The 18,427-nt window shown below is 54.8% G+C and overlaps 1 protein-coding gene across 3 annotated transcripts in view; it reads right to left on the bottom strand.

Annotated features, from left to right (window-relative positions):
• Positions 1-8,343: 8,343 nt before the first annotated feature.
• Positions 8,344-18,427, bottom strand: part of SFXN5 (sideroflexin 5) — a gene marked incomplete at its 5' end in the record, with an annotated part of 112,681 nt that continues 102,597 nt past the window's right edge. For 2 of the 3 annotated variants that reach the window (XM_081265543.1, XM_081265544.1), the window contains one exon: positions 8,344-10,843. In XM_081265543.1, coding sequence (XP_081121669.1) covers positions 10,766-10,843 — 78 coding nt within the window. In that variant the 3' untranslated portion in view covers positions 8,344-10,765. The remainder of the gene's footprint in view (positions 10,844-18,427) is intronic. The other variant, XR_014018692.1, reaches the window with a different exon arrangement.

Genomic DNA, 18,427 nt, shown 5'->3' with positions numbered 1-18,427 from the left:
GGGAGCACCTACGAACCCATGAGGGCAGAGTGCTGCTTGCTGCTGGCCAGGCCCCTGGGGGGCCCAAGCTGGACTCTGGCCACTCCCTGGCCAGGCTGCAGGGAGGCCTCGAGTCACGGCCCCACAAGGCTTGGAGTCTGGGGCCATCACAGACAGAGGGACAAGAAATGGGCTGGCTGAAGCCTGGGACTGCTCAGCCTTCTCCTGGGAGAGCCTGCCTGCCTGGTGGGCCGCCTGTCACCGCAGCCCCAGCCGCTCTCCATTTCTCTTATCTCCTTTTTGTTTTGATGTATTTCTGTTTTAATTTATTTTCCAGGCACCTGCTATAGTTCTTAGTGATCCCCTTGTGTCTCCCTTCCCTATGGGAATAATAAAAAAGTCTCTCTCTAATGACACAGGCATCCAGCTCCAACCCGAGAGCCTGGGGTGGTGGTTTCAACTCTGGGGATCAGTGGGGGCTGGCAGGGCGAGTCAGCCCAGGGCCTGGGAGCCTGCAGCAAGTGATTGGAGGGGGAAAGGGCAGTCCATTCAGTGCTATCCTTTGGAAATGGTTGACCCTGGACTCTTAACCTGGGCTCCACAGCAGGAGCAACTGAGTGCAGACATAGGGCAGGGCTACCTTGTGTTTTGAGGGAAGCTAGGTTTAGGTTTTTCCAAACTCACTGAAGTGTGGGAATCAGGCCCAGGTAGCTCCATGGGGAAGGAGAGAGGTTTCCCATAGTTAGAGATGCTGGTGACTTCTCTAGTTGAGGAGAAACGAGAGGGAAGGAGTCACACAGTGCTGACCCAGCCCTCAGTCCTGGCCCCATACGGATGCTCCTGTGTCTTAAAGAACCCCTGGGCAGGTTATGGCTTCAGAGGCAGAGCTCAAGGCTGAGCCCTCACCAGTGCCCAGGGCTCAGGGCCTTCCCCAGCCCCAAACACACAAGACAGGTCTTGCTGAGCTCTTTCATCCACCTGTCTTTCAGTTTGTCCATTTGTCCTTTCTACTTGTTGTACATTAAAATTTCCTTCATCCTGGAAAAAGAAAACTGTGTTCCTAACAATCTTCCCCTCCTAATACCTAGATCTGTCCCCATTTCATTCCCCCATGTGTCCCCAGCCCTCTGTTCCTTGGCCTCTGCACCAGCTCTCTACTGATGTAAAGGACAGTTGCCAACCACAGCCACTGGTCACTCCTTTGTGGCCAAATTCACCTGCTCCCGTCTGAGTTCACCTGTTCCAGATCTGCTGGCCGTGCCCTGGTTGACTCCTTCACCCCTCTGCCTTCATTCTGGTCTCTCTGATGCCGCATCTGGTATCTCTGAGTTCTCCCCAGTTTCACCCAGGCCTCATGGTTTCAGTCCACCCGAGGTCCGTCTTTGTTCCTCCTGCCTCCTCATCCCACCCTCTGTGCAGGGGTTCACACCCACTTCCAGTACTTCTCTTTGGCGGGCTCCCTGTGGGCCCGCCTGCTGCACCCAGGCCCCTGAGCCCCACAGACCCAGCATGTTCACAGATGGACTCACGACCCCACCTGTTCTCCCCAGCCCCTCCACGGTTGCGTCCACACTGACTTCCTAGCCGTATCTCCTCAGTGCAGGGGTCCTCAGCCATCTCTCCCACTGGTGAGGCCCCACCCTGCTCTTTTGTGGGGAGTGTGTGGACAATCCTGTGGCTTCTGTGAATGTCAAGGACGAAGTTCACTTCGAAGGAGGCCTTCCACACTACAGCCAGGATCCTCTTCCTCCTGCCCAAACAGGATGGTGTCTCCTCTTAATTCTGTCCCGGCTCCCTTCCCACCCTTGGCTTCTCCTTCTTTCTCCTGGTGTCCTCTGCTTTGGTTCCACCTGTGCCTGCCCCTGAGTGAGCCGTGGCTTTCCACTGTGCTGTGCCTTTACTTATGCTCTTGGTGAGCATCCTGTGGGTGCTTAGTCAGTGTTGAACTCACTGGGAAGATGTCAAATGCCCAGTCTTGTTACCTGGGCCGTGTGCAGAGATCCAAGTACTCAAGGTCCTTCTGCGGAGAGCACAGACCCAGGTCCTGCTGGGCCCTGGTGCATCCCTTTCCCCTCTTTGCCCCCCTCACTTGTATCCAGTCAGTGCTAGAAACCAAAGGGCTTCGTCCCATCCCTGTGCCTCTGCCACCTCCTCCATCAGCCAGGAAGGCATCCTCCACATCTGGAAAATCCAGGTTAAACCACACAGTGGCTCTCTCACCAACGGGCAGGTAGGCATGGCGGGGGACGGGGCATGCATGCCCAGGTGGAGTGAGGGCTAGAAGCATCCTTTTGGTCCCAGTGAGGGGCACAGGAATGGATGAGTGGTTCTCTCGAGATCCTGTCTCACTTGTTGGGAGGAGGGGTCCAGGAAGATTACAGCAGAGCACCCCCTGTCAAGCAGATAAGGGGCTGGAAAGAACCCAGGAAACCTGCCAATCTTCCTAGCCAGGCCTGCGGGGCGGGTTGGGGAGTCCCCGCTGCAGTCCCACCATCCCCCATGTTGTGCCTCTCCCGCAGACGGTAAATATTGGTGTTGTGACTTCATTAATAAAGGCTTCTGTGAGCCTGAAAAACATGGAATCAGGATGAACTATTTTCTGAGCTGCGGGCTTTGCCAGGTTTGCTAATTTGGGAGTTTTTGGGCCCTCTCCAGGGAACAAACCAAAGTCTCTCTCGAAGAGACGCAGATGCAGCCGAGAAGGGGAGAAGACAAGGACTGCTGCTCCCTTCTCTCCCCTGAGGGCCCCTCCCACCTGAAGAGCAGGCCCTGCAGAGGGTGAGGCCCGAGGACACTGGCCTGCTGGCTTCCTCAGCCTTTGGGAGCTGCTGGGACAAGCCTTCCCTGAGTGAGCCTGGTTGGCCTTTTCCCCTCAGCTGGGCTGGGCTGGACCGGACCCCTGTGTGGCCCTGCAGAATGACCGCTGACCGCGGTGAGCACCTGTGATAGCTCTGAGTTGCACGAGGCTGAAGCACAGGGAATTGTCCTTAACTCTGTGGTGGAGTCCACAGGCCTCGCCTTCAAGGAACCATCCGCACACATTCTCTTGTTCTCAGAACTTTCTGGGTTGGGTCCCCATGGCCTCCAGGGTAGCAAGGCGCATGCTCTTAGCATCTCCACATGCTTGCGGCCACTTTCTTCTCACAGGTGCTGTGATTGCTTCCCACAGGGCATCCAGCAGCCCTCGCCATCTCTGTTCAGGAGGGAGCCCCACGGGCCTCTCCTGGACCCCTGCTGCAGGGCAGCCTCGCAGGGGGAGGGGCAGGGAGGCCAGCAGGCTGAGCGGTGCAGGCCCAGCCAGCTTTCCTGTCAGACGGCGCTGCCAAGGCGGAGCCAGACATCGGAACAGGTTTAACCAATTACCCGAGCGCCCCATCTGCTGTCTGGGGTTCGTGTGAGGGTGAGTGCATGTGAGGGTGTTTGGAGTGTCTGGGAGGGCTGTGGGCGTGCGCGAGTGTGTGACTGTGTGGGTGTGTGTGGGCGTGCGCCTGTGCATGTGTGTGTGTTGCGCACATGTGCAGTGTGTGGCTTCGTGTCCTGGTCACACCCCCTCATGCGTCCAAGACTGTGGCTAGCAGCTTATGCTCTTCCTGCTCCCCTCCAGGACTTGGGGATGAAAGACGACCCTCCCTGCACCCCAGCCTCTCCGTCCCTCCTCCCCTCATCACTGCTCACTCTCAGGGCTTGGGAGAGCCGGGACTGGGCCTTCTCTCAAATCCCACATTCAGACATCCTTTCCTGTCCCACCGCTAGTCACCGGCTCTCCTCTTCAGCAGTGCAGGACCTGCAGGACCTCCTGGCCATGGCTCCCCCTTTTCTCTCTCTGACAGGCTCTTGTCCCACTCTTCCTTGGCTGTACCTGCTTAGCAGAATCAAAAGCCTGCCTGGACCTGTTTCTGTTCACCTTTGCACCTGACTGCAGCCTCCGGGGGTCCCAGTCTCAGCTGAGGCCTCACTCCTGTTGATAGGGCCACCCCCACTCTCCACAGGGGAGGTCTCAACTGTCGCCCTTCTCTCAGACCTCCCTTCCCTCTTACTCTCAGCAGAGAACCTTACTTCCGTCTTCAGATTGAAGAGGCTAGAGGGAACGCCTCCACGACAGTCAGAGTTTGCCTTTGTACAGGGCAATTGGGGAGAGCTTAATACAGGAACAATTAACAAATTAGGGACGTCTACAAGGGATGTTGCATTACTCTGAGACAGGAAACAGTGGGGATCCTGTATAGCCCTTAGGCCTAAAGAGGTGGAAGCAGTGGCCAGAACCTGGAGAGGACAGCTCGGCTGGAGAAGGCCCCAGACAGAAGATGTGACCTACAGTAGAGAGAAGCCGTCTCTGGGATAGATCCCCAACTCACCCCTCCAATCTTCTAATTTCCCTCTGGTGGCTCCCGGGGGTGAAAGCTACACAGCCAGTCCAGATAAGCCCACCCCCCACTGAGTTCACCTCCCAGGCCTGAGCAGGGGAAGGTTGCAGGTGGACCTCGAGGGGCCTCACCCTCAACTCCCACCATACACATATCGCATCATCGTCCCTACCTGCATCCCGTCACTACCAATGACTTTTCTCTCCTGGCACATTAGGACCCCAGATCCTACCTGCCTTCCTGGTGGGCTTGTCCTGCTCTTCCTCTTTACTGCCTTCACAGTCTCTTCTGACTCATGTCCAAGAGTCTTCCTTCGAAAGCCTTAACCCATGCCATAGCCATAGCCATGTTTTCCTGCCCAACTCACAACCACATTTCTTTCAAGAATGATCTCTGCAGCAGGGGGCCTCCTGACTTCTCAGCACTCCACGGGGATCGTTCTCTCCAGGCTTCTCGAGGGACCCACCTTGGTCTTCATGTTCTTTGGACTCTCAGCGCCAGCTACATACATGGACAACTCTCCTGGGTAGCACTGTCATGTCTTGTCCCTTGAAGACACCACACTCTCCTGGTCTTCCTCTTACCTCTTGCTTTTGATGTACTAGAGCTGCCACCACAAAGCACCACAGACTGGGCGCCTGAGACAACCAAACTTTATTGTCTCAGATCTGGAGGGTAGACTTCAGAGATGAAGGTGTCGCAGGGCAGGTTTCTTCTGGGGCCTCTCTCCTGGGCTTGTGGACAGCCGCCTGCACGTTGACACGCCTCCTTCACTTAGCCTAGGTCTGTGTCCTGATCTCTGATAGCAACATCAGCCATATTGGATTAGGGTCGGCCCTTGGGACCTCATTTTATTATTACATCTTTTTAATTTTTTATTGGTGCATTATAATTATACATAAGAGTGGGACATGTTATGACATATTCATGCATGGACAAAACATAGCAATATAATTTGATCAATTTCAATCCCCAGTATCCTTTTCTCAATCCCTTTCTCCACCCTCGGTACCCTTCCTCTACTCTACTGGTCACTTAATTACCTCTTTAAGAACTCACCTCCATATAGTCACATTCTGAGGTCCTGGGGGTTGGAACTTCAGCATGTGACTTTTGGGAGGACACAGTTCAGCTCTGCCTAGGCCTCAGAGTCAGGTTCTGTAGGACACCATCCCATGTCTTTTTTTTTAGGTGTAGATGGACACAACACAATACCTTTATTTTTATGTGGTGCTGAGGATCAAACCTGGGTCCCGCCCGTGCTGGGCGAGCGCTCTACCACTGAGCCACAATCCCAGCCCCCAGGTCTTTTCTTACCCACATGCCATCCCCACTCCCTGTGCTTTCTAGAAATGAATACCATGCAAGTCTATATCCCCAGTCCCTTCCTGTCTCCTGATGTCCCCACTTGATTATCTCACAGGAACCCCTATGAACTTGTAAAGGAGAGCGCTCTACCCTCCCTGGGATCCCTTCTTCCTTCTCTGTTTAAGCTTGGGGATATGGCACCCCTCTTCCTCAGCTACCAGCAGGCACCTGGTCATCAGTAGAACCTCTTTGCTTCTCTCCAGCCCCATCCTCCCCATGCTGGCCCAGGTCCCCGCCTTCCCCATGGTGACTACCACAATGGCCCCACCACAGTGGCCCCTGCCTGGTCTCCCCAGCAGCCTCCTTTGTATCCATTCTCTCCTCCAAGCTCTGGTCCGATGAAGCCTCTCCCTAATGAAGGCCTCCAGCTGTCTGAAGCAGCTGCCCCCTCTCTCTGCCATGCTTGCTTGCATTTGAAGAGAAGGAAAGCCAACATCAGGTGGCCTGGGACTGATGGCGGTCCCCACCTCCCCACTTCCTTACTGGATTTGTATGGGGTCTCCAAGGAAGGAAGGGATCTTGTGCCTATCTGTCCATTTTCTGTCCCTTCTGTTCTTTTTTGGTTCTCCTCTGTCTTCCTACCCCTTCTAGGCCTAGGGGACTGCAATGGGGCCCCAGGTTCTTGCTCAAACTGAGGAGATGTCCATGTCAGAAAGGAGGCAGGTGATGAAGGAACACTGTTTGCCATTGCCCCAAGGGACAGTACTGTTGGAAAAGGTGGGCATGTGGGGGAATGACTGAGTCACTTGTTTGAGGGGCTAACCAGTGGCTGGGGATGAGTGAGATGGCAGGAGCAGCAGCAGCTCTAAGGGACTGATGGAGCCTCCATTCTGAAAATGAGGCCAGGTCTCCAGGGCCTCAGGAAAGGGTCACTCACCACAGCTCTAACCACAGTATTCTGAATCTCCTTGAAGCCTTTGCCTGAGTGGGAGGAGGGCGGGATGGAGGGCAGAGGAGACCACATTCCTGGAGTGTTAATGATCTCCGGCTGGGCAGGAGCTGAGCCCCTAAACCAGCTTAAAACAACAAACAGCTCCCAGGAGGGATTTGTGTCTGTCCTGAGAGTCAAGGATTTCCTCCGGCCCGGATGGGAACTGTGGCCTGTGGGGCTCTTAGCAAAGAAATTCCCCAGAGACCAGAAGCCCCCTGACCTTTAGGTATCACTTTGAGAACAACCCTACCCCCTTCCCCTCTCCCTCTCTCCTAGGGAGGCCTAGCACCTAGGAGGGGAGGCAACACCTCCACCCATCCACCCACATGCCTACACACTCGCGTCCATTCTTCATCTGACTCTCCAACCTTCCAGCAGGCTAGCAAGGGCCCTGTTCTTGGCATTTGGTAGATAAGACTCAGTTACAGAAATGCCCGCACAGAAAAGTTGCCCAATCCACATCTTTCCGAATGAATGGGTGAATAAGGAAGTCACTGGCTAGAAGTCACAGTCATGCTGGGCCACACTGGGGCTGAACCAGGGTCTGTCTGACCCCAACCATGATGGTTTTTCTCCCCTACCTGCTCCCCACCCTTCATCAGCTTCTCTCTGCAGGACTGGAAGACTCTTGGAGTCCCAGGCCAGGCTTCCTTTACGGGGGACCTCTGAGGGCTGCTTGGAAGAGGAGCCGAGGCTATTAGGAGGCCGAGTCCTGGCCGCAAGGGATCTTGGAAGTTATTATGAAGGGTAGATTTCCTAGGGCTGGTATCATGTAGGTGGCAGACATCTGCATCTCTCCACTCAGCTCAGACCTTCCTCCTCCCTGTGGGCAGACTCTCTGTGGTCCCCTCAGCTTCCTCCACCAGCCTCTTGGAGCACAGAATCTACTGGAATTCCTAAGGTACTCAAGTTCCTTGGGTGCAGCCCTTCGTGGGCACTCGATAGCTGCTCTGCAAAGGGGGTCTTTCTGCAGTTTAACCCACCCCCCTTTCCCATTTTCCTTCCTCACTTGGCCTTTGTCCTTTCCCGTCCCTTCTCTCTGGGCCTTCTTTGGACCCTGGGTCTACACCTTCCCACACAATCCTCCAGCAGCCCTTCCTTCACCCTTTCCCGCTGTGTTTCCGTGCTCCCACCCCTCCCAACAGAATTCACAAAACCACACTCCGATGCTTTAAACCCATCGTTTATTGCCCACAGTTCATTAGTATTTCATAAATCACACAGATTGAGAAAATTTCTGAGAAGGTTAAAAAGACAAAGTCCCCTGGGTGTGCTGAGGCACGTGGGTTGGGGCCTCACGTATGCCCACCCAAAGCTGGAAGACCACCTTAGATCTTCCACTGGCTCTTCTTCTCATGACCCTCACCCTTCTCCCAGGCCAGAGACTCAGAACAGGATTGGGAAATGAATAGGGGTCTGGTGGCCATCTTTACTTGGCAGCCATCTTGACATCTTGGGCTTTTGCCTCCTGCACTCTCAGATTGCTTTCCAGAAATGGGAGAAGGGCATCCCCAAGCCTGAGGGAATGTTTGAAGTGATCAGAGGGGTTTGGGAAAGGACACCAGAGCTGCAGATGTGCCCTGTATTCCAGCAAAGCTGGGCCAAGTTTACCCAAACCAACCTGCCCTACCCAGACCTCTCTCCTCCGGCCTCATCAGAGTTGGGTATGGGAATTAGCAGAAAGTTTCCCTCTATGGAGGGTTGTTTTTTTTTTTTTTTTTTGAAGCCAGACTAGGGCTTAGCAGCATGGCCCACTGTCCTTCTGTCCCCATCACCGTGAGCTGTGAGGATCCTTTATCACTGCACCCCTATGGGAACATCCCCCTTAGCTCATGTGAAATTGCATTTGAGAGCTTGATGCAAATCATCCAGATAAAAGGCCTGTAAGTTATGAGAGGCTGAGGCCACAGGACCAGGGCAGGGTGAGGCTGGGCAGGGGCCACCAGCACAGGGGAACTGGAAAGGCTTCATCTCTGGCCTCTAGAGGGAATATGGCTTGGGAGGCAGTTTTGGTCCCAAGATAAAGTGCATGAGAACGAGACCCTATGAAAATTGGGGGAAGGCTGAGCTTGCAGTGAGCTCTTCAAAAGAGGACTCAAACACGCCCCGCCCCATCCATGCCTAGAAGCCAGCACAGTGCAGCAGTCATTGACATGCTCACATTATGACAGGATTGGATCAAAAATATTTCCCCCTCCAGCCCATCCTCAGCCATGCCCCCCCATGCTGTTTTGTCCTCCCTGCTTGCCCATGTCTTCCCCCTTTCCTGAAGAGCAGGGGGGTGGGATGCTCCTCAGGAGAGTGGTGGGCGCTCAGGACAACATCCTGCAGAGCCAGCTGCTGGTCACCAGGGGCTGGCTGGCTGGGGGGCAAAGGCACCATGGCTTCTGGGTGGGAACATGCTGTCAATGCCCATGGGAGACCCCCTTCATCAGACACCTGCCCTAAGTTGCTGAGAGGCCATCTGCGGCCACACTCTTGCTGTCTTGCAGAGGCTCCAGCCCAGATCCTTCCCAAGGTGGAGTCACCAGGGGAGGGAGGCCCAAAGGCTGCACATTGGCAGCTTCCATCCTTGAGGGGGTCAGGTGGGGGGCACATCGAAATTAGTGTTTCCCCTTCCTTTGGGCCTTTCAGACAAGGAGTCACCTTGCTTAGCCCCCACCCAGGTCCTGCTTCCCTCTGTAGAACTCTCTCCTTGTCCTTGGCCTGCAGAGGAGAAGGAGAGGGGAGCCTCAGGCTGCAGAGCTGAGGGGTGGCATGCAAGTGTGGCCCCCCACACAGACCCAACCATCCATACTCTCTCCTCCTCCAGAACTGCCAAGTTTTTGGCAAAGGTCAAGTGCTTCCAAGATGTGGGATCACACACAGAAAGGCAAAATCCAATTTCTGAGGCCATTCCAAGGGGCCTCCCCCCTTCCCAGTCCAGTGTCCATACTATGCATGTGCCCAGGATGACCATCACCTGAGCAGGACAGGAAAAGACAAGCTGGAAGAGTGAAGGGCACCCCTTGGTCCAGTCTTCTGCTTCTGGACAAGGAGGAGGGGCCAAGGGAAGGGAGTGAATTGCCCAGAGTCACCATTGGTGCCAGAGCTGGGGCCCACCATTCCTGGGTTGATGCTGTCTCTTAGATGGCTCCCAGGGATCTGGCCTTGGCACTCTCAGGCACGAGACCCTCCTACTCAGGAAGTGGTGGAATGTGACAGGCAGCGTCAATGGCTGGAGATTCCCGGGACAGCAGCTGGACCAGCTCCAGCCCATCCTCAGCCCCAGTGTCCAGCCTCCAGCATGTGCCTGAGAGGGGACCCTTCTGTGTGGTTCCTGCACTGGAAGCATCATTCCTTCCTGGGGCTTTCTGCCTGGAGCTGGGGTCCCCTCGGGGGACTGGAATCAGTGAGAGCTCCATGAGGGGGGACCCTAGCCCCACCATCACTGGCTTTTTGGCAGAGGGATTGGTTCTGCAGCTAGAACACGAAAAAAAGCTGGCCACTTTCAGAACCTGCTGCCCAAAGAATCTCCAGTGCTCCATGACTCCCTGGGTCCAATTCCTGAGGACCTTCAACATGGCTAGTTCCTATCCTGTGGGGTACAAACCAGCTCCCCTTCTTCCCCCTCTCCAGCCTGAGGAGTCATCTGGCCTGGCCACTCTGATATCCTAAATCTACCAGCCCAACTACCAAACCAACCCGGTTCCTAGGCGCCCATCATTTGTCCACTTGCCACTTCTGGTCACCTGCAACCAAGGCTCAGACTTAATTCTGATTAAAAAAAAAAAAAGAAAAGAAAAAGAAAAAAGAAACCAATGTATAAAAGGATCCTAATTCTACCCCATGGGCACTCTGCAGTTTTCCAGTTTCATACATAATTGTGCTGAGTGGAGTTTCCACAACCCCACATAAGGCCCAGAAATGCACTTGATTCTTCTGTATAGGAAATGTGTCAGAATTCCTCTCCCCTAAGTTAAAATGTGAATGGATTAGTCTCCCTACCACAGTGGGTTGAGTGCTCCCCTAGGTGGCCCAGGACTGTGGGGTCCACCTGCAGGTGCAGCCCACCAGACTTCTTCCCTGCCCCCAAATTCCCTGGCCTGGACAAAGCTCTGTCCCCAGGCCAGCCGGCCACCGCTCACAGCCCCTTGTTATACACCACCGTGCGGCTGCTTGTAGCCCGGGCGATCTCAGGCTCTAACTGGGAGGTTTCAATCTGAGGAGAGAAAGAGAACAGAAAGATGAATGGAGAGACTGGGAAAGAGGAGGCTGGAGTAGCAGTTAAGACCACAGTTTTGGTGGTGCCCAAAGTTTTGCCCTTCTGCGCCCTCCACCTCCGGGTCCATGTGTCCTGCCTGTTGTCCTTCCTTCTCCATGGTCTTGCTACCTTGGGGCTCACATATTCCTTCCAGCTCAGGTCTGCCTCTTCATTCTCATTATATGTCCACGTGGCAAAACATCCCGCCCCTGGTCTCTGAGCTCTGGGTCTCCTTCATCTCCAAGGCCTTTGTCCCTCACACTGCAGAGAACTGTTCTCAGAGGAAAGCTCTCCTTCAACCTGGTCACCCAGGGCTGCTCCACCCAGACTCCTCAAACCCAAACCCTGCCCTCTCAGCTCCATGGTCCCCTACCCTGGCGGTATCCCACCCCTTCTGCTCCTTTATGCTTTTAGACAGCAGAGGCCGCCGGCCCCAGACTCCCCACCTCCCACTCTTCACATCCTTCCCTTCAACCTGGACATCAGGAAACATCATTTTAGCTACTCCCCAGACCAAGCACCTTGCAGCCCTGACTGGTGGAGGTGCCCGACCATGTGTCCACCATCTCCACACTTGGACCTGACCACCTAATGGAACCACTCAAAGCTCACCGTCCCTGACTTTGGCTGGGCCATCACAGCAGCTGGCAATAGCACCCCCAACCCTGCTCCTGCCTGGTCACCTCCCTCTCCCACAGAGGCCACCTTAACCCTTCTCTGATTTCCTCAGCCATCCCATCCTCAGATCCCCACTCCTGAGCTCAGGAGACCTCTAACTGCAGGGGAAAGATCAAAGGCATCAGAAGGGAACCACTCAGTTCCCCACTGTCAAACCCATGGCTTCCTGGTGTCCACCCTGGCTCCCACCTGCCCTCCTGTGCCTCACGGCAGCCATCCTGGCCCTCAGAAGTCAGAGCCCACCTGGCACCACCTCCCTCCAGCCCCTGAGGCAGCTGGTCCCAGTGCCCTCCCTCTTTCCCACCTTGACTGCCTATTAGCACCTCCACACAGGACAAGAACCTTCCATCTGAGGAAAGCTCTCCTTCAACCGAGGCAGGCTCCACTACTACCTTGGCTCCCTTCCCCGGCAACCACATTTGCTTGAAGAATTGCCTAAACCAGTGGTATCCACCTCCTCACCGCCCACTGACTTTTCAACCTACAGTAAATCTGGCTTCTGTTCACCACCCTCCACAAAAATCTTCCTCTCCACGGTCACTTTCAGCCCTCACTGCACAACATCCACTGGATGCTTCTTAGGGTCTTTGGGTCTCAGTGCGACTAGACGCCCTGGGTGACTCCCACATCTGAGGTGTCTCTACCCAAGGTTCTACCCCAAGCATCAGGCCCACAGCTGCCTGCTTGACTGATAGAACTTTCTATAGACATCTCAAAGGCACATGAACTCAACCCATTTAAAATGGAACTGAGGCCAGGTGTGATGGCGCATGCCAGTAATCCTAGAGACCCGGGAGACGGAGGCAGGAGGATCCGCAAGTTCAAAGCCAGCCTCAGCAATATAGGAAGGCCCTAGGCAACTCAGTGAATGCTGTTTCAAAATAAAGAATACAAAAGGGCTGGGGATGTGGCTCAGTGGCTAAGCACTCCTGAGTTCAATCCCCAAGGCCAATAAATACATAAAATGGAACGGAATCCACCATCTCCCTGGCCCCACCCAGCTCACCATCTCTGATAATGGCACCACCACCTAATGGTAGTCTGGACAAAGACCTTGGGGGCCCAAGCCTTCTCTTTCCTTCCCTTCCCCAGAGGTCTTGTCCACTTCAGTCCACCCCCCACCACAGCCAGGGACCACCTTCTACAGCTCCGATCTGTTAGTGCCTCTCCTTACTATGAGACGACTCAGTGACTCCCATTTCCTTCTGTGGATCAAATCCTGACTCCTACACCACCCAGCCCCTGCCCTACCCCTGGACACCCTTCCCCTTGAACTAGAGACACAGGACACGTGTACTTATTGAGTTCTGTGGACACACTGTGCTATTCCATACCCCTCTGTACCCCATCTTTGCCACAGCTGCCCTCCTGCCTCCCCTCCCGCCCCCCACTCCATTTCTCTTCAGTCAATTTTGGTGGCTCAGCTCAACCAGCACCCCAGCCCCACACACTTCTTATATCCAAGTGACATCACGTTGTCTGGGGACTGTTTCCTCATCCCCCACCCCTTCACATCAGGTCACAAGCTTCCTGAGGCAGGGGACGGATATACAGGTCACCTGAAGGCCTAGTACAGTGCTAGTGCCCCTAAGTGTTGAATAAAAGGGTGGAACAGGACCTGGGAGGATGGGGTGCCCCTGCAGAACACTATAGCATCTGTTTTTCAGCTCTAGGTTCTTGATCCAGTGGAGATACTGGAGCCTCCTGCCTGGGGCGGGTCAGGGAGGAAGGTGTCCCCTCAGTGGGGAGGCCCCAGCCTGACATCTACCCTGGGAAAGATCACAGGGGCGTCAGGTTTGCGACTTAGCTCAGTTGAACTTGACCTAGGCATCTAATGTATGTCAAGACATAGCAACCCTGGGAGAGAGGCAGAAGGTGGTGCAGAGTAGCTTGGCCTTCAAAGACTCAGACCAACCCAGGCTGTGTAGGTCAGGGTCCAGAGGAGAGGGAGTCTGGTAAGGACTGGAGCTGGTGGGCGGGGCGGGGTTCCTGGAGACAGAGGACCCTTCTCCTCTAGTCTTGATACACCAACACTCAGGCTCTGGCTCCTTGAGATGACCAAACAGACAAGAGTAGGCTCAAGACCAACCCTGGCCCCCACCCCTCTCCTCAAACCACCTTCTCCTTCCCCACCCCTGCCAGGCCCCAAGTCCCCTCCACCCCAAGTCCCCTCCACCCCACCAGCTCCCCTGGTCCCCATGCTGCCACTGACACAATGCACAGCGCCCACGCTTAAAAATCTAAATGCTTTTGAAAATGTTTAACCTAGTTAGACAAATTAGCAAAAATTTGTGCAAAACAATTTAGGTATTTAAAATATTCAATGTTTTTAAAAAACTGGAAAACTGTTCTTAGCTTTCAGCTGCAAAAACCAACAAAATATAACATCCCAGCAATCTTACCATGAGGTGTAACATAACCCTTCGGGAAAGCTGTTAAACAGCTACTGAGGCATCCTGGGAAATAGCACTTCATTTATTCAAATGCACATATGTCAGGCTTTTGCACCATATGTCATTCCAAGCTATTTACAGTAATAATTAAATCTTAATCAACGTTTAACCTCTGTAAAATGTTTGAAGAATCCTAATCACCCTTCAGACTGCACTAATGAAGGAGAAATATATAAACATAAAAGGAAAATGATGCATAGATATCACACTGGAAAGAACAGTAATTGCAAAATTGTATTTCTTTTAAATATAATCAGTAAATGATGTAAAGTAAGCCAAGGAGTATTTTAAGTTAAGACATCTTGGATGTCAGAGGTGTGAGCAGCTAATTTTGTTCTGCTACCCATAACAGATGTAGCATATTTTATTTTAGTGCCATTATTAGCAACTTCCCATGCCGGCTTTCACTGAAGCACTGAGGCCCGCATTAAAATCAGAGAGGCTGCTCACCGCGGTGGAGGACCACGGCCCAGGGCCACGGCCCACCGTGCTCACTCCCTGGAGCCCGCAGACCCAGGGAGACCGAGGCCTCCTCCTCCCAGCACCCCAGGCTCCCCTGGGCCCCCTCGGAGCTGAGGGCAGCAGGTAGGAGGGATGCACGGGGGAGAGGGGAGACGCAGGCAGTGGGAAGTCTCCTGGGGGAGGTGACTGAGGAGCCCAGGAGCAGGGGCTTGGGGACAGAGTTGTCAAGCTAGGCTTTCCTCTCATTCCAACTCAGTCTGCTCTCAATTCAGCAGATGTCGATGGCCACTGACTCCCCAGCCCCAGGCTGGGCACACGGAGAAGGACAAAATCAGCCTGTGTCCTTGAGAAGCTCAAAGTCTAGGGGAGGAGTCAGACAGTGAACGCAGATGGATTCCAGAGACACAAGCAAAGTGCCATGGAAACTGGGGAGGGGCTGGGGGTTACAACTGATGAAGGAACGAGGAAGGAAGCGAATAGAGGGTTTTGGTGATCAGAGAGGCTAGGCAAAGCCTGTTGGGTGAAGGGAGAAGCATTAGCTAGCCAACATGGGCCGCAAGGGCAGGGGAGCACTGTCAGATGTGGTGGAAATGTAGCAGGCAATGGAGGTGGGGTGAGGACAAGCAGAATCCTTTATGCTACATGAAGGTGCCAACTTTTTATCTGAGAGCAATAGGGAGCCATGGGAGGATTTGGAGCAGGGGTGGGCCATAACCTTGCCTATTTTAGAAAGGTCTCTGTGGTGGTGGTGGTGGTGGTGGTGGTGGTGTGGAGGATGGACTAGAGGGGGCAGGGAAGCCTCCCAGGGAGCAGCTGTCAGAATCAGAGAGGTGCTAGGTCCTGCCTTATGATGCTGCCAGTGGGGGCAGGCAGGAGGGTGTGCCGAGGATCCTTTCTGGAGATGAAATCCATAGGAGTTGATGACCAATTCCATGTGGGGGTGAGAGGGAGGTGTTGAGGATGACTGTGCGTTGGATGACTCCTAATTCTAGCTCAGGAGCTGGGGTGGCTGGCGATGCCATTCTCAGAGGCAGGGACTATGGGAGGGGGTGGGGCTGGGAGGGGGAGGTGTGCTCAGGGTAGCCCATGCTGAGTTGGGGGTGCCTGTGAGCTCCCCAAGTGGAGAGGCCTGGGGGGCAGATGGGTCCAGGGTTCTGGGGCGATGGGCAGGAGAGAGAGCCCGGATGTGTGAGCACAGCCAGAGCCTCCAGAGTGGAGAAGCTTGCCCAGGAGAGCAGATGGAGGGGCGGGTGCCAGGGCCTGGGGAACAGGCACATTTGAGGGGCGGGTGAAGGGAACAAGCCCGTGATGGCGGCCTCGGGGGACCAGCCTGAGGAGCGGAAGCAGTGACAGAGGGTGCCCAGACATGGAGCAGCAATGGACACTAGGCAGTTTTTGAAAGTGGTCCCAGGAGGGCCAAGAGGCCTTGATCTTGGCAACTGGGTGACGGTGACCTCCTAGGTCCAGACTCCCCAGGCCCCCACTCAGTGCAAACCCTGGGAACAGCCTCACTTGCATCTCACATTGGCCAGGCCCCCTCTAGCTCTCTGGCCATGGCTGAGTGGGAGGCCATAGGATGCCATCTTCAGGTCCCATGGGTATTGAGATCCTGGGGTCCTCAGCACTGGGCTCACTGGGAGAAGGCGGGGTAGAGCCCTGTGTGCTGGCCACTTGAGCAGATCTGCCATTTCTTCCCCTCTTACCAATAATCAAGTGCCCCCTAGGAAGTACGCTCTCAGGGTATGTGGGGGTCCAGTCTTCTCCAAGGGAATGACATCAGGGGCCTGCCTGGGAGTGGCCTTTGGACAGGCGGTTGTAGTGTGGTTCAGGGGCTGTGGCTGCCTCTTGTTGCTCTGGCCAGCTCCAGGCCTGGAGGCAGGAACCAAGGATAGGTGTTCTCTAGGGGACCAGGCTGCTGGGAAGGCTGAGGGGGAAGAAGCAAAAGTCAGCTATATGTGCAGAGTAACAGGGTTGTGGCCAAGGTGGCTCACGGGTGGGGTTGTGGAGGGACATGCCAAGGCTCAGTGAGAGGAATGGATGTAGCCAGAATAGACCCCTGTGTTGAGCTGAGAAGGTAGGGGCCTTCTCTGGGGAGAAGGTGATGATGAGAAAGGAGGCCAAGCAAGCAGCAGGTACAGGGAGAAGGGACTATAGCCCCTGGTGCAGCTGGGACTCGGCGGGTACCTTTCCCAGGCACCTGAGAGCCAGGTGGCGGCTGGAGGGCAGGACACCTGGGTTGAGGGTCGCAGGGACCACGGAGAAAGCTGAAGTTCCCAGTCAGCACTGGCTGATGGTTCCTGTAGCCCCAGAACTGGGGATGCTTGGAACGTGCCCGGCCCACTATGAAACAAGCAGTGTCACCTGCTAGTCCTGCCTGACTCATGCTGAGCCTGAACTTTGACTCCCACACAGCCTCGTGGGGTACACCCTCCCCACCTGCCTGTATCCGAGCACTAACTCCATCCTGCAGCCCAGCTCAGACTCTCCTGCCCCTCCCAGGAGATAGCCCCAGGTGGGAAGCACCATGTCCAATATCTCTAGAGCCTCCCCTGAGCACCCCGAGGCCTGGCTGGCTCCAGAGCCCCTGGAGCAGCTCTGTGGCCTGGGAAGGGTTAACCTTGAGCTATTTCTCTCTGTCTCCAGGCTCATTGTGGGTGGGGGGCCAGAGTGAGGAATGCATCTGGGGCCACCTCTGCCTTCCATGGGAGCGCACACACCTGCAGCCAGGGCCAGTGGATAGTTTACATATTTGAACCTGGAGCTGAGGTGTGGAGACATAAACAGGAAACTGGATCCCCCAGCCTGTGCCCCATTCTCGGGGGCTTTTACCTACTACAAAGCACTGGCTCCTCCTGGCCTTTCTTGTGCTGGCTCCTCTGCGTCCCTTTCAAAGACTAAGGGCCAGGGGGTGGGGCATTCAGCCTGACCTTGTGACATAGCTCAAAGCCACTTCCTGAGCTTGGCCCGAGGTCTGAGCCTCTAAGGTCTGCAGGTGGTGGCAATATGGACACGGGTCCCAAAGCCCAGGTGGGCATATGGCTGCCCGTGGGTGCCTGAGGCCTGTGCAAGGCTTGGAACCCCTGACCCAGTAGGCAGCTACGTCCACCCTTTCTCACCGGGGCTGGCAGGCCTCTCAGGCCCTACACACACACGCAAGTCCTATCCTTTTGGGGGCAGCTAGAAGGTGGGGTGTTAAGCTAGGGCCAGGTAAGAGTAAGGCCTGAACTTGGATTCCTGGACCCTGGGGTCAGGTCTTTGGTACTGGTTCTGGGCTCTCACTGTCTTCTCAGTGAAGGTCACACTCCTTGGCTGGACACTTAGGCCTTCTGGGTCTTTCTCCAGGTTCCTCATCCACTAGCTATTTTCCATTTCCTGTATATTTGAGACCTGAGTCCAAGCTGTATCCAATTCTTCTAAGACTACTTCCTCCTGGAAGCCTCCCCTGGTTTTGTCAGACCAAATCCATTGCTTCCACCTCTGGTGCCCCTGGCACTTGTTCTGGTCTTCATCCCTGTCGAAGACCTGGTGTGAATACAGCCACCCCCATCTCGCTCCATCTTGCACCATTCAAGGCAGCTGCACCTGGTACACACAGTTCGATCCTCCATAAGAAATGAATCAAACTGAACCAAAGTGTGAATGCGGGGGGCCCATCTCAAACCTTTCCATCTCCCCTGTGCTTTGTAGGCCCAGAAAATGGTCAAAGCCCCCTCTCCGTTTTGGAGCTTTGCACTGTTCCTGGGTGCCCTCTGGTGGACCAATCTCACAGTCCTTCTCTGTCCTCCATCTTCTCAATCTGGAGGCCTCAGTTTCCCCACACAAGCAGTGGGAAAACTTTCGACCTCCTGGAGCTAGGAAGACAATGATATCTAGAAATAGATGGGAGCCTACTGGAGGCTTAGAAAGCCCATGTGATGCTATGTAAGGAAGGCAGGATCTGCAGGCATCC

This window comes from Spermophilus citellus (assembly GCF_964194105.1).
Source record: "Spermophilus citellus genome assembly, chromosome: 13".
NCBI classification, from domain to species: Eukaryota; Metazoa; Chordata; class Mammalia; order Rodentia; family Sciuridae; genus Spermophilus; species Spermophilus citellus.
The sequence above is the reverse complement of the archived record's forward strand: the minus strand, read 5'-3'. Positions and strand labels throughout refer to the sequence as shown.